At 43.2% G+C, this 15,158-nt stretch overlaps 2 protein-coding genes across 4 annotated transcripts; both read left to right on the top strand.

Moving 5' to 3' along the window:
- The first annotated feature begins 524 nt into the window (after nucleotides 1-524).
- Nucleotides 525-4,152, top strand: yeats4 (YEATS domain containing 4). 2 transcript variants are annotated; one of them, XM_047336401.1, is made up of 9 exons: nucleotides 525-756; nucleotides 883-1,002; nucleotides 1,135-1,201; nucleotides 1,377-1,471; nucleotides 1,715-1,804; nucleotides 2,034-2,121; nucleotides 2,333-3,384; nucleotides 3,463-3,621; nucleotides 3,850-4,152. In XM_047336401.1, the coding sequence occupies exons 1-7, from the start codon at nucleotides 706-708 to the stop codon at nucleotides 2,500-2,502; spliced, it is 681 nt and encodes a 226-aa protein (XP_047192357.1). In that variant the 5' UTR covers nucleotides 525-705; the 3' UTR covers nucleotides 2,503-3,384; nucleotides 3,463-3,621; nucleotides 3,850-4,152. The 2 variants fall into 2 exon arrangements, with proteins under 2 accessions (XP_047192357.1, XP_035474582.1); XM_035618689.2 differs by having other exon boundaries at nucleotides 3,463-4,152.
- Nucleotides 3,252-14,348, top strand: napepld (N-acyl phosphatidylethanolamine phospholipase D). 2 transcript variants are annotated; one of them, XM_035618655.2, is made up of 10 exons: nucleotides 3,252-3,384; nucleotides 9,088-9,175; nucleotides 9,603-9,716; nucleotides 9,877-10,017; nucleotides 10,751-10,975; nucleotides 11,063-11,166; nucleotides 11,266-11,431; nucleotides 11,715-11,863; nucleotides 12,413-12,527; nucleotides 13,187-14,348. In XM_035618655.2, exons 1-10 carry the CDS (start codon nucleotides 3,278-3,280, stop codon nucleotides 13,316-13,318), a joined length of 1,341 nt encoding a protein of 446 aa, XP_035474548.1. In that variant the 5' UTR covers nucleotides 3,252-3,277; the 3' UTR covers nucleotides 13,319-14,348. The 2 variants fall into 2 exon arrangements, with proteins under 2 accessions (XP_035474548.1, XP_035474540.1); XM_035618647.2 differs by lacking the exon at nucleotides 3,252-3,384 and adding an exon at nucleotides 8,902-8,948.
- The last annotated feature ends 810 nt before the right edge of the window (nucleotides 14,349-15,158 follow it).

Here is a 15,158-nt window from a genome sequence, read left to right as displayed (position 1 = left end):
GTGCTGCTGCCAGTTATGTCTTGTTTACAACTACACCTCACATTTCCTGTCAGGGAAAGACAATGCTAAATTAATTATATGGTTGTTGCTCTCAAAAATAAAAGTTTAAAGTTGAATTTTGTTTTGTGTTTTCCTTTTGATTGAATACATCTCAGCATTGATGGTAGATAGCTAAGGACAATTTAAGTTATTTAAAGCATTTGTAAAATATTGTTCAATATAACCTGAGCAGAAACCAGATTTTGGAAAATACAGGGTAAGATAAGAATTATGACAAATGGAAGTTATATTTTTACATTACGTTTGCCTAGGTGTAAATATTGTCTCAAGTGAAGATATCAGAACCAGTCAAGTAGTTTGTAAAAGAACATTCGTTTGGTGAAATGAACTTAAATGAATCCGAACCGCCTGTTGTACTGTGAAACCAAACAAGCAAGTTATTATCCAAATCAATGTAGGTTTAAAAATTGCTTGTGCTTGCCACGGAACCACAGTGTCTCCGCCACACTCCTGTCGGACAACTGAACGCGGCGCACCCACCACTTCCGGCGCTTTGTTTGGCTGGCCAGTTTGGGAAGAGGGCGACAAGAAGCAGACTGTTGACGTTTAAATGGCTGCTCTGTTTCACTCCGACACACACCTCGGGTCGAGAAGAGTACTGTAGAGGGAACCACGGGACCAACCTCACCCCCGCTTCGCTGTACTATGTTCAAAAAGATGACTGAATTCGGTCCAGATTCCGGGGGGCGAGTCAAGGTAATGTCACGTTACGGCAGAGGCGGAAACTATGAATTCACTGCATGTGTCTGTGTGACATTTTTGGTGACTGAGATTATTATACATCCATACGTGTGTGTTTTTTTTTCTCTGTGCCCTCTGCAGGGAGTGACTATCGTGAAGCCCATCGTGTTCGGGAACGTTGCCCGCTACTTCGGCAAGAAGAGAGAGGAGGATGGCCACACTCATCAGTGGTCCGTGTATGTGAAGCCTTACAGGAACGAGGTCAGACATCCAGATTCACAACAGGCCTGTGGTCAGGTTCACAGTGGCAACATCTCATCTACTGCCCACTGTCACGTGGATTTCAACACGTGTAAACACATCATATTACCTCTAATCATATGCCCCTTCCAGGACATGTCAGCTTATGTGAAGAAGATCCAGTTCAAGCTGCACGAGAGCTACGGCAACCCACTGAGAGGTGAGCAGACCTGGACCGTAGTTTCTATTGTAAGATGCACTAAATGATCAAAATGATTGATACTTGGTGTTGGGATATTGGCAGGTATATAATGGCTGAAGTTGTTATGTTATGGGGAGTATATCCTGCTTTGGTTGTGACCCCAAGACTAAAATAAAAGTTTCCGCACTTCCAGTGGTGACGAAGCCTCCGTACGAGATCACAGAGACGGGCTGGGGCGAGTTCGAGATCATCATCAAGATCTTCTTCATTGACCCCAATGAGAGACCCGTAAGTGCCTGGATTCTCCAACAATACGTTTATATACTATGTGCTGATCTTCATAGTGTGGCTGTATGTTGCGTTTGGCATCTCACTGCTGATATTATTTTGTTCTGTGATCAGCTGTTTTGTAAACCTTTCTTTTTATAATTGAACATACTAAACATAAGAACATACGGCTAGAATTTAAACATGTCACTTCCCTTTATGTATGTTTTTTGAACTGTATTTATTTATTTGTGTGTGTGTTAGGTGACTCTGTACCATCTGTTGAAGCTGTTCCAGTCGGACTCCAGTGCCATGCCCAAGAAGACAGTTGTCTCTGAATTCTACGATGAAATGGTTCGACTTCTTTCATTCTGAAGCTCCTGGCCACAGTTACTAGCTATCCTGCATTAATTTCTACCTTCTATTATACAGAAAATACACTGTTATGTAATATCCCCTGACTGTAAATGGCATTAATACGTATAGTTTTCACACATGAGGAACTTAGATTATTTAAACTGTCATGTCCAGAGCGTGTCTTTCAAGGATGTTTTGAGAATTTTTGGTATTTTTTTCCCCCCAGATCTTCCAGGATCCTACAGCCATGATGCAGCAGCTACTGACCACGTCAAGACAACTCACCCTCGGAGCGTACAAGCATGAAACAGAATGTATGTACACACACACACACACACACACACACACTGGACATTGAAACACAAGTGTTGTGCATACAGACTTGTTTGATTTGTTTTTCTGAACACTTCAGTTTTAACTTTGCCCTCAGTGCCCGAGATAAAGGAAATCTTGTGTGTGCCTCTGTTCTGAGGAGCAGCATTTAAATTTACCACTGTAATTGTGCCCTTGTGTGTTTGCCTGCAGTCAGTGAACATGAGCAAAGGACCAAGGAGAAGATGGAAACAGCAAAGAAGAGAACCAGCCAGGAGATCGCAGAGCTGAAAGACAAACTAAAAGCCAGCAGAGAAAACATCAACCAGCTAAAGGCAGAGATCAGGAAACTGGAGGAGGACGGTGACCACAAGGAGCACTGAGAACTGGACAAACAGAACACACACATGAACGTGAACGTTCGGAAGAAGAAGAAAAATAATTGTTTTGTGCTCTACGGTAATTCTAAAAATTCTGTCATTTTTCTGATTTGTTCTAAAGTTTTTAGAAAAAATCTTCTGCATTGAGAACAGGCTTATCTGTGACAGTGAATCACCCTCAAGTATTCATTCTGAATGTTATTTCGTTTTTTTTTTACTGATCCTGTCATTTTCTATGTAAAGTAAATATGTTTGCAGTAATGCTTGTGAAAGTTTCTTCTGTTGTGATCATTCAAGCTCATGCCAGTAGTGACATGGGAGGACATGTGTGTTCACATTGTAATATCAGTCAAAGCAATCAAAAAAAAAATCACTGAATAGATTCATACAAATATTGGTAATGGGTTTTTTAACACATTTCAGATGAGATGTGAAGTATCAGATGTCCCAAAGTCAACAAAGGCCTCTGTCAGGAAGTTCGAACAACTTGCACTGTTTTTCTTCGTCTTTAATTCTCTTTGTTTTACATTCATACAAACAAACAGGAAGAATTCACTGTTGAACTTCTTCTCCCCCTGTCGCTCGCCTGAGCACCAACGCCTGTGTCATATCCCCACGGCACCGAGAGGGGGCGCAACGCGGAACTCGACCGGGTGGAAACGGAATTAGAAGTGAACAAAGACAAAGTTCCCCCGAGCTGTTCACTCGTGTGACCCCGTGTCCTATGGCCGTTCACTAACACTCCGCCGGCAGGTATGGTCCAACGCGACGGGCCGGAATGGAAACCTTGTTGTGCAGGTGTGCCCGTGTGTCCCCGTGGTGCAGCCGCGCGAGTGTGCTGCGGTGCAGCTTCTTCCGGGTGTCCGTCAGCAGGACGAGGGCCAGGTGAGGCCACAACGTCTTCATATCTGCACAGTTGTGTATGAAAAAAATTTAATTCAATCTAACATGGGCATTTCACAGGAGGACTGATGAGAAGATGATTATCAGCAGGATTCATGTTTCAAATATGATTTTTTTCACGGGGGGGCGGGGACTTAAATATCTGAGGGTGCCACACCAGAAGCAATAACTGAATATCAGGAATTGTTGTTTACTTTGGAGTTTTGGATCTGAGTTTTGGTGAGTTGAATTTTGTTCACTTTTCCTTTGAAGGCTGAGTCTGTTTTTTGTTACCTTAGTTATTAAATATTACCTTCATTTGGGTCCTGCTCCTTCAACCCCTTGGCACTTTGACCAAACTATACTATTTAACTATTATTTTTTTTTTAAATTGTCTATTGATTTAGGTGAATATTACCAAATGTGAAATATCAATTAAAAGCAGAATTGACCATAATTCTGCTGCAGCCCTTGTATTTCTCCACCATGCTTCCTGTGGCGATGGGTTTGGATGCTAGTTTAGGATTCCTGTGGTCGGTGGGGCTCGGGGGACAAGAACACTGGCCTTGGATCGGGACGATGAGGGTTCAAGAACCACCTCCGGGAGACTCAGGGCCACATCGGTGGCTGTATTTACAGCTACATCGATGAAATACAATAAAACCAGCTGTAGCTTTGGATGGAGTTCCACTAAAATGAACTTTGACCAACATGTCGTTTTACTGTTTTGTATGGTGGATATTGTGATTCATTAAAATAGCTGTCTCTTCAGTTCAGTTCTTCAGTCACGCATAAAAACAACAAACCAAAGTAAGGCCTATAGATGTTAGTAACTTAAGTGTACCAATACTTTTTGAAATCAATATCCAAGGAAAATATGGAAGGTGACTGTGTTATCCCTTTTTTACTACTTTTATCGGTAGAAATAGAAGGTGACAACCTACTTTGCTGTGGCCGGTGTGGCTCAGTGGACAATAATGCTGACTTTAATTCAGGAGATTGAAGGTTCAAGATCATCTCAGGAAGAATCTACAACTAGGGGGAGACGCCAATCTGGTTTTGAGTGTGGGGGAAGATTGGACAATTTTGTATGCAATGCCAACTTCATTCAATAGAGGTAGAAAGGGAAGACGACGAACAAATTGCTGTGGCACATTGGACAAGAACATTGACTTTGGATCAGTGCTTCGGGGGTTCAAGACCGACTTGCGGAGGAGTGGTAAGACCGACTAATGGAGGTGTTGCATACGGCACAGAGAAGAATACTGACCTTGGCTCACGTAGGTTCGAGGGTTCAAATTCGATTCAGGGAGATATAAGCATCCAGTGTCTGTATTGACAGCTGAAGGTGTCCACAAGGTGGCTCAGTGGACAAGAACACTGACTTTGGTTCAGTAGTTTGAGGGTTCAAGACCAACTCATGGAGAATCTGTGGTAAAGGAGAGCTAGACAATGTGCTTTCAGGTCTTTGGGCGATTTTGTATGCAATACCCACATTCACCCAACAGAGGTAGAAAGGGAAGATGACAAACAACATTGTTTGACTGGTGTGGCACGGTGGACAAGAACACTGACTTTGGATCAGTAGGTTTGAGGGTTCAAGACCGACTCGCGGAGGAGTGGTAAGACCGATTAATGGAGGTGTTGCACGCGGCACGGTGGGAAAGAGCTCTGACTTTGGCTCATTAGGTTCAAGTCTGACTCAAGGAGATATAAGCATCCAGCGTCTGTATTCACAGCTGATGTCTGGGGGAATTATCATTATCCCTGTAAATTAATATGTTCCAGTATCTGTAAGTAAATAATTGAATTGGAAGTCAAAGTACCTCCTAGAAGATACCTTGGATGATAACCCCAGACAGTTGATAAGAAAACTGTTTTAAAAGACAGTTGTTAGGAAAGGTCTAATCAACTGTCTTAAGACAGTTTTACCTATCAACTGTCTTAATTAAAAGACTGTCTTATTAAGACAGTTGATAATAATACTATATATATATATATATATATATTATTCTATATACTACATATACATATATATAGTATATCATAATAATACTATAACTATTATTAAATATACACACTATATATATTACAAAAGTATATTACAAAAGAAGACCAACCAAGGTCAGGGTTCTGTTCATCTGTCCCTGGACTAACCTGTGCATCCCAGCGCTGGATTACCAACTAGAGACTGTCAGGGGCGTTGAGACTTTCTCTTATCTGGGGTTCTTCATCTTTAAGGTATAGTTCTAGGAGGTACTTAGACTTCCAATTCAATTACATATTAACAGGGATAATGATGATTCCCCCCCTCCTACCTAAAGTCCTGGCTCCCCCTTGCCGTAGCATGTTATACCCCATCGACCTTTAGCTGTCAATACAGACACTGGATGCTTATATCTCCCTGAATCGGATTTGAACCCTCGAACCTACTGAGCCAAGGTCAGTATTCCTCTCTGTGCCGTATGCAACACCTCCGTTAGTCGGTCTTACCACTCCTCCGCAAGTCGGTCTTGAACCCCCGAAGCACTGATCCACAGTCAGTGTTCTTGTCCAATGTGCCACACCAGCCACAGCAACTACTGTCGTTGTCTTCTGTTTCCTCTGTTGAGTGTTGGCATTGCATAAAAAATGGTTCAACCATCGTAAGACTTGCTGCAGATTCTCCCTGAGGTGGTTCTTGAACCCCCCACCTCTATGCACCTACATCAGTGTTCTTGTCCACTGAGCCACACCAGTGACAACTATCTATGTCGTCACCTTTTTTTACGGATAAAAGTAGTAAAAAAAAAAGTAATAACACATCGTCACCTTCCATTTCTACTTCTCTTGGCAGATTGAACATTTTCCTTGGATATTAATTTCAAAATGTACTGGTACTCTTAAGTTACTAAGTATGACATCTATAGGCCTTACTATGGTTTGTTGTTTTGATGCGTGACTGAAGAACTGAACTGAAGAGACAGCTATTTTAATGAATCACAATATCCACCATACAAAACATGATACCCATGACACAAGACCACATTAGTCAAAGTTCACTTAAGAGGAACTCCATCCGAAGCTCCCCTTGCCGCAGCTTTTTTTTATTGTACTGCATATGGTTGCAGACACTGATGTAGCCTTGAACCCTCTGCCCCCATGGACGGCACCACTGGATCATGTTAGAATATAGTTTAAAAACAAACTTTCAACATTTGCAGCAGGGCTTCATTTTGCGTTTTTTAGTGCAAGGAGCTATTAAGACTAGATGGGTCAAAAGTATATGGTTCAAAAGTATATGGTTAAACTAACAGCAAAACAATGAACTAAATGTTGGAAAATATTAATATAAATTCAGATAAAATTAGCAAATTTTATTAAAAAGATTATTAAAAAAAATTATTAAAACATTATTACATTTAATAAGAAGGCTAAAAAGGCATCATTAATTTGTTAATGAAATACATATATATTTAAGAAAGTAAATCGGTCACATTATTATTATTTGTAGTAGAATCTTTTTAAATTCCTCTTGAAGACTTTACCTGTATCAGAAGTGGTGGTGGTTCCAATAAAAAGTAATAAGATGCAAAAAAATAAATATCATTATATATATATATATATAATTTATTTTTTAAACCATATTTCATTGATTATTGACTCGACACCATGTTCGTCGTTGGGACTATGTGTGTCCGTTTCCAGTTCTCTGAGGTCGCACTGAGCAGGTCACGTGACACACGGAGGCTTTAGCACCGACGTCACAGCTGCTGCCGACTCCTGCTGCGCGATCCGACACCAGCGTCCTGCTTCTTTGCGCGAATTAAATACAGCAGATACTTCCGCTGCCCTCGCGTTCCCCGGTCGACACTCGGCGGATGGACGCGGCATCGTGAGCACAACGCGGTGGTTGTGTGTTGTAATCCTCTTGCGAGCCGCAAAGCTGCTCGCAAGAAGCCGCTCGCACTGCAACTGTGCGACGGACGTGAATGCAACAGACGATGTCTCCTCGTTGAAGGAACAACTGGTGCCTTTGTGCTGCGTTCAAGTGTTCGGGTGAGTTGGCCGATAATGGAAACACGTACCGTCGTGGCCGTGGACGGAGGTTCAGCCCCGGTGGCACGTTCATCTCGGGTTGAGGCTACTGCTGTTGTTCCCCGAGGGACACATTCCACTTGGCTGCTGTATTAATACACATGCATTCATAATATAACATTTGATTGAAGCCGTTCTTTTCTCCTGTGTGTGTGTGTGTGTGTGTGTGTGTGTGTGTGTGTGTGTCAAATGTCTGTCCACTGTCTTTCTGAAAGAGGAAATGCTTCAGGAGCACTTTGTGTTGTTATAACTCTTCTTCGTGTGCAGACTTGTGTGTGATGCTGTGGGAATAGAAGCGATACCATCACTGTCCTGTTCGCTCACTTTGATGAATGTGGTGGCTGCCCTTCCTCCACAAGTTGTGCACACGTGCGTGTCCCTTGTTTCTCTCCGTGCAGCTGTGAGACGACCTTGTGTCCCGTCACTCACAGGGGTGGTGGTGAGTAGTGGAGACTGTCGGTTGGCTGGTTATGTGGCCACATCAGACATCAGGCTCCATGCCTGGCTACACAGACCTTTGTTTTGGTGCTCGTTCCACAGAGCTCCATTGTTGTCCCGGTCGTCTGTGCGCAGTGTGCAGTCTAAGTCCATTCATGAGGCCGAGTGCATCATCACCACGCCATCCCTGTGCTATATGGAGTCGTCGTCGTCGTCGTCGTCGTCGTCCCCGGAAGAGCTGGCTCACGTTGCATTTGCACTGGCTGTCATGAATGTCAGAGAATCCCTCTCCTCGTCAATGCGAAGGGACCATCACAAGCCTCTTGTCGATCGAAGTGCGTTACCTCACGATGGAGTCATTCAGGAGTGGCCAGCAGTCAGTGAGGGTGTGTACTGCACTGTGAGGATAATAGTAGGGTAAGATGATTAGGTTTGCTGCATTTGGAAATTGCACAGGTGACGACATCAGTGTGTGTCTAGTAAACTTTTAGGGTGTTTCATCTCCCACTCCCTTGAACAAACAAATGTCAGATTCCCTCTCACTCAACTGAACATTCCCTTCAGTCCCACATCCGGTCCAGGACCTGCAGTGTGTAGGGCTCCACTCCAGAGTTTAATACGTCACTCACCACTGTGTTGGAGGTGGCCATTGTCCAAGGGGGAAGAAGCGTGAGGCGTTTCAGCTGTTGCACTCGGGCTGTAATGACATCACGACATTAACCTGATCACTTTGGTTCGACAAGGAATATCCTTCATAATGTTTGTATTCTGCCTGCATCAGTACAGTAGTCACTTCCTAATCACCATTGGACAAGAGTAAAACAGTTTGTCTGTTTGTGTCACAAGGAAGCTTATGTCTTAATATATCAAGAGATCAAAGTAATGTGAAAACTGAGACCCATGAATCTTCCAGTGCGTCACCTCGGATGGCAGCTTGATTTGAATACAGTGAAGTCGTGTCTGATAACCGCCCTTCGGTTTCACATGCAAACGTCTGTGGTTCAACCGTCGAGCCAGTTCATGTGCTCTGTTATCATCGCAGAAGCATCAGGGTGAGTCAAGAGAGTCGGCTTGTGACTCGGTTGTTAGTGCGAACCTGCAGCTTGAGAGCAAACAGTCACAAACTGTTGTTGTGCTGGTTGTGAGGCAGCAGAGTGTTGTAAAAGATTTTTGTTTGTGTGTTCCTGCTAGTGGCGGCGGTGGTGGTGGGGGTGTGCCCATGGAGAAGCCGTCATCGTCCGGCAGAGCGGCGCTGGAGGAGACAACGGGCCTGGTGGAGGTAATACATGCTGCTCATCAACCAGTACAGTAGTAATGATTTACTATAGCTTGTTTAACAGAAGAAAACATTGAGCGGAGGGTGATGCATGTTTCTAAACTAGCGTTAGACTGGAGCTGTGTTTCTGCTGTCGACAGTTGTCTAAATACGGTGGCAAAGTTCAAATTAAGAGCTGCACAAAAAACTGATAAATCGCCACAAGTGAAATAGAAAAAAAGCGTTGGTGAGAGTGAACAAAGTGAACTGACCAGGCAGCTGTTGTCCACTCCTCATCTCTGCCAGAGGCCAGCTTGAGGCTTCACTAACCATTGCTAGTGCTGCTTTGTTGGTACTGTAGGCAAAAAGGCTTTGACGAAGAATCATAGTTTGTCTATGGTCCTGCTGCGTTTATTTCTATGAACCTGTCTGTTGTGTACATCGGCTCCAGGAAGATGAAGTGCTGAGAGGTGCAGAGGGTGGAGTGGTGGATCCTCGGCCCCCGAGGAAGAGCAGCTCCTCCCGCTCCTCCCGCAAGAGCTTCCGCCTGGACTATCGGTTGGAGGTAAAACCTCACATCCCATCATCCCCCGTCTCCTCAACCGCCTTTTGCTACCTGACACTGACACACACACACACACACACACACACACACACACACACACGCACACCTGCTTTCTCATCTTCAGTTCAATTCACCTCAAACTCTTATCTGACTTTTGCAGGAGGAAGTGACAAAGTCCTGTCGAGACAAACATGGCCGCTGGATCAACCCCTGGTCCACATGGCGTTTCCCTTCCCACTCGATGCTGCTCAGGTTCCTGTTGTTTGACAAAAATCACAGTAATGTACCAACAAATAAAGAGGTGGGTGATTATTACACTCAAAAAATACTTGTTTACCATTAACTATGTCTTCATGTTCATCAATTTAAAACTAAGAATGAAGTTTCAAATATAATCGTCGAGTGATTTATCAATTTTACTCGTATTATCCTTGTAGTCTTAAGTTTTAGAAATTTAATTTCTCACTTTTGTATGGATGAAATATTGTCGACTCACAGCACACACAGTTTAGCAACCATCCACTTGAAACCTTGCTGAGCTCAGTCGGGGCTTAACAGGCTTCAAAGGCCGCTTTCACACAGCAACAGAAAACTGTTTAACCCCTTATGGGCACAGATCAGTGTGTAGTTGTATAACCAAAAAAATAGGCGTAGCAATCAACCACCAGAGAGGAACATGTACTGTGGTGGCATGTAGCCATGTAAACTACATGTAAATTACCACTGCAGATAAAACGTTAACTTCAAGTCATTCAGAAGTATATTGTTTAAAGGGCGTTTTGAAAGAGCCAGTGTAGAATCTGTCCTTGTGATGCTGAATGAATCCTGAAAGCAGCTGTGTGTCTTAAGAAAACAGTGGCTTTCATTTCAGGGATCGTGGTTTATTTTTGAAAAGTATGATCAGACAAAGTCATGAGACTGAAATCCGCCCTAATCCTTGTAATAAGAATGTGGTTGTTCAATTTGACCCTCCCTGATGTTATTGCTCCCTGTTTTCCCTCATCTGTGGGCCCGTCCTCCTCCTCCTCCCCCAGGCCCTGGACAGCGAGCTCCCGGTGATGGAGCCGTTCTTCGTCCAGAACCCAGACCTCTCCGACTCCGGTCCAGGTCTGAGAGTCACCTGGCTGGGTCACGCCACGGTCCTTGTCGAAATAGACGGACTGAATATCCTGACGGACCCGATCTTCAGCCAGAGGGCGTCGCCGCTCCAGTTCATGGGGCCCAAAAGGTACCGAGGGCCTCCCTGCACCGTGGAACAGGTTCATGACTTTCTTCTTTTTCAACAATTTCCTCTTATTACAACGATAACAGATTGTTTATTTGAAGCCGTTTCCTCTCGTCCTCAGCTGCCCAGGATCGATGCTGTCGTCATCAGTCATTCTCATTACGACCATCTGGATGTTGGATCTGTGGCCAGCCTTAACGCGCGCTTCGGAGGGGAGCTACGCTGGTACGTGTGATCAATCAACTGGTGGTTTGTAATGTAGCGATCGAGATCCACGTTCGATCACGTTGATCGTTCTTTGTATTCACTAGAATGTTTTCGTAGGTTCGTGCCCCTGGGTTTGATGGACTGGCTGGCGAGAATGGACTGTGAGAATGTGATGGAGCTGGACTGGTGGGAGGAGAACTGCGTCCCGGGTCATGACGACATTACGTTCGTCTGTACGCCGTCTCAGCACTGGAGCAAACGCACTGCTCTGGACGATAACAAGGTACGTTTTGATTAGATCGAGGCTCAAAAAGTGTAACTGCTGCCTTTGATGATGGTGTTTATTTGACTAATTCCAGTGATAATTAAGTTGTTGTATTAGGCAATTTGAAGTTATATAGCAGAGCAGAATCAGCACCTTCTTTTAGATTAAGGAAGGGGATGCAATAGTTTTCTTCAGTCAGTTTAAATCGAGTAGAGGACGTCATTTCAAGGAAAGGACATTGTTCATGAATTCACAGCAGGTTCAGTTCATAAAACAACACGTCTCTTTCTGTTTCTTTCAGTCTTTATGGGGCAGCTGGACTGTTCTGGGTCCCGAACATCGATTCTTCTTTGCTGGTGATACCGGCTACTGTTCTTCCTTCCTGGAAATAGGACGACGTTTCGGACCATTTGACCTCGCAGCAATCCCAATCGGCGCCTACCTGCCCAGGTACTAGATATAACATGCTCTGTGGTGTTTACCTAGTCTCCAAATTTGCGCGTGAACTCACTCTCACAGCTCAACATCGCCGGACAGTCACTCGCTCGTCAAGTTGAATTTTGAGACTGGAGGCGGGCGAGCAGCTGATGCCTCTCTGATCTCCTAACTCCCTTGTTGGCAGCAGCAGAATCATCAAGAATATGTTGGGAGTTAAAGAAAAAAGAGGTTCTGTGTGCCAGCCACTTCTATAATGTTGTAACACAAATAAATAGTGCAAAAACAAAATGTACTACATATAAAAGTGTAAAATTAAGTGCAACCTGACATTTCCCCAACATATCCTGATCATTCTTCTGCCAAGAAAAGGTGGTCTGCCACTGTCCCCGCCACGAAATTCAACTTTACGAGCACATAGGGAAGGGTGCGTTTACACGTATGAGGCAGAAATGCTCCCTTGTGTGCATGTTTTTTATGTGCCCAAATTTTACTACTACCCACTGTACCCCACTTTTCTTGGAACACCTGTAGAATCTCATTTATCCCCCTGTGGTTTGTCAGGGACGTGATGCAGGGGCAGCACGTGGATCCAGCTGAGGCTGTTCAGATCCACCAGGACCTCCAGGCCAAACAGTCTGTGGCCATCCACTGGGGGACCTTTGCTCTTGCACATGAGGTAGGTTACACAGACACACAGTCACTGACTAATTAATGCTTTGTTACGTGAAGGGACAAAAAAATGACAAGTAGAAATAAATAGCAACAGTTTGCAATGAAAAGGGCCATTTCGCCGTTTCTGTCTGTGTATAAATGGTATTTAGGTCGGCTTAGCACTGAGGATGATGCGGCGTTGCAAAACATTCTGTCTCGTTTACACTTACTCCTCAGTGCACCAGGATTTGCCTCCTGTACAGTAGATCTAACAGTAATCGACTGTGGTTTTGCTTTTGTTGTCCACGGCTGAAAGTGTAGTCAAGCCAGCCGCCGTTAGAAATTTGATGCGTGTCTATTTCAGGCGTTTCGGTCCCCCCCAAAAAACGAATTATTTCACTCGTTGAAGCCTTTATAAACTTAATTACATTGCAAACTGTATTTATTCATTCATTTATACTCATGTCATTTTTTTGCCCTTCATAGTTTAAAGGAATAGATTGACAACTTTCGAAGAAATTCAATGAACACTCTAAATGCAGTGACTCCTAGGTTAACGGTCTTCCAACACACTATGTAACACGTAGCACTGAGCTAAAACATTAATCAGCCTAGTGATGTATAGTGATGCTGAGTGTTGGTCTCGAATACTCCCCTTTTACCTCTGGTCCCTCCTTCGTCCAGTACTACATGGAGCCGCCGGTTCATCTCAGAGACGCCCTGGAGCAGAAAGGACTGAATCCAAAATCCTTCTTCACGTTGCATCACGGTGAATCACGCCTCATAACTTCACAGGGAGGAGACGTCTTTGAGTGATCTGAATCACTGTCTGTAACAAAGAGCAGAACATTTTTGTTGATACACTTCAGTGATTAAAGTGAAAGTTAAAAGATTTTCTATACTGTTTACATACTGAATGTTTGCCATCACACGGTCATTGGTGAGAAATACTACCTATATAGGAGCTGAGACTCCACAAAAAAAAATGTTTGGGCAAAGTTTAGCTGAGTCAGTGTGGTGTGCAGTTGAAAAATCACCAGATTAGGGATTTGAAATAGAAATACCAGAGTAAAAAAAACAAAAACCTCTGAAAAAAACATTTGTGCTTATTTCATTGGTTTGTGATCAACTGACCAAAATGTGAGCCAAACTAAACTCGCACGGAGCGACTGGCCCTGGTCCCAAGTTACTATAGTAACCAGTGCTCTTGAATTGAGATATGAATGTAGGTAAAGTTTTTGCATGGGGAACAGTGTGTGGTTGAATGACAGACCTTCACTTTGACGCTGGGCCGCAGACAGTTTCACATCCTCACTCAGCTGGACACGACTTCTTGTGAACTGTAATATCAAACATTAGAAAAGTTATTTAGTCGTGTGGTTTTCAAAGAGCAAGTGTTGGCTGATGCCAAACGATAATCCCGTCTTTTTCTTCAGGATGTCTTCTGGCCAACACACACAACTACACAGACTGAAGGGGTTTTTAAATAAATCTATATGCTTATAGAAAATGCAGCTGAAGTGTTGTCATTAAAAGTTGAGCTGGGTTCAACTTCATGCACTGCAGGTGTTTTGATCCTGTCAGACACAAACCACAGCGCACAGATCTTCCTCCCTCTCTTTCTGTCTGCAGTGTGATCATCAACATTTGCACTTCAGCAGAGGCTTCAAAGCAATTTTAGTTTTCTAGTGATTTTATTTTTAATGCCAGAATGTAAAAACAGATGACAGCACAATGTTGAGTTAATTTAATATGGTTGTAACCATGTGATCAATCAGGGCTAAACTGTGGTTTACATTGGATCAATGTCACTGAATGTCCCATTAAATACACCTTGCAATTCAAATGTGTCCGTGTGTTGTTCTTGTTCAGAAAAGGACTAAACTAATGGTTCCCCATTAGTTTAGTCAGGGAAAATGATATTTTATTAGAATATTATTCTGACTACCAACATATCTAACAGAAGTAAATCCAACACTTCTGAACTGCGGTAAAGTTGGAAAGATATTCACAGATTCTGCGTTGACCACTAACTATCAGACTAATGTACATGGAAGTGCTGCAGCATAATTTTCATCCCTAAAAGAATAACATGGGTCTCTATGCAGACGGCAGTGAGATGGACCAAATATTGATAAAAGAATCAAAATATTCACCAAAATCACCTCACACTCAAATGTCTCCTCTTGATCAGACTACAACTCTTATATTTCTTTTTTTTTTAAACTTCAGAATAATTTTGGGGAATTTTCCTAATGGTTGTTGTCCAGTCTAGAAGTATGTGCAAAGTGCTTTGATGACTTACACTACACAGGGATTAGTTATTAAATACTATTCCTAATAAAAATCACCCAAAATTATGCTAAAGGGTTGTTGTTGTTTTTTACAAAGTAAGGGTCTGATCAGGATGAGATGGTTTTGGTGACACTATGCTGCATTGAGTGAACCATAAGAACATTTTTTTTTTACAGTATCCATTTTCGGCATTGCACTTTGTAGACGGCTGCACAAAGACCCATGTTATTCCTCCAGCTCAGAGTTCGGATTCAAATGATGCTGTACTTTACTCTGATTGGAGGTTTTAACAACGTTTCCTTTAGTATTTATTGATCCGGGAGGTAAGAATCTATGACTATCGTTCCAACTTGACCTCAGT

Source organism: Scophthalmus maximus, chromosome 12 (assembly GCF_022379125.1).
Source record: "Scophthalmus maximus strain ysfricsl-2021 chromosome 12, ASM2237912v1, whole genome shotgun sequence".
NCBI lineage: Eukaryota > Metazoa > Chordata > Actinopteri > Pleuronectiformes > Scophthalmidae > Scophthalmus > Scophthalmus maximus.
Note: the sequence above shows the minus strand (reverse complement) of the source record. Positions and strands in the feature narration are given on the sequence as shown.

Excerpts from the sequence above, each read along its gene's own strand:
- yeats4 (XM_047336401.1), top strand. The coding sequence starts at position 706 with ATGTTCAAAAAGATGACTGAATTCGGTCCAGATTCCGGGGGGCGAGTC. Across the intron at positions 1,472-1,714 it reads TTGACCCCAATGAGAGACCC|GTGACTCTGTACCATCTGTT; the intron begins GTAAGTGCCTGG and ends TGTGTGTGTTAG. Across the intron at positions 2,122-2,332 it reads GTACAAGCATGAAACAGAAT|TCAGTGAACATGAGCAAAGG; the intron begins GTATGTACACAC and ends GTTTGCCTGCAG.
- napepld (XM_035618655.2), top strand. The coding sequence starts at position 3,278 with ATGGAAACCTTGTTGTGCAGGTGTGCCCGTGTGTCCCCGTGGTGCAGC. Across the intron at positions 10,018-10,750 it reads ATGTACCAACAAATAAAGAG|GCCCTGGACAGCGAGCTCCC; the intron begins GTGGGTGATTAT and ends CTCCTCCCCCAG. Across the intron at positions 10,976-11,062 it reads CTCCCTGCACCGTGGAACAG|CTGCCCAGGATCGATGCTGT; the intron begins GTTCATGACTTT and ends TCTCGTCCTCAG.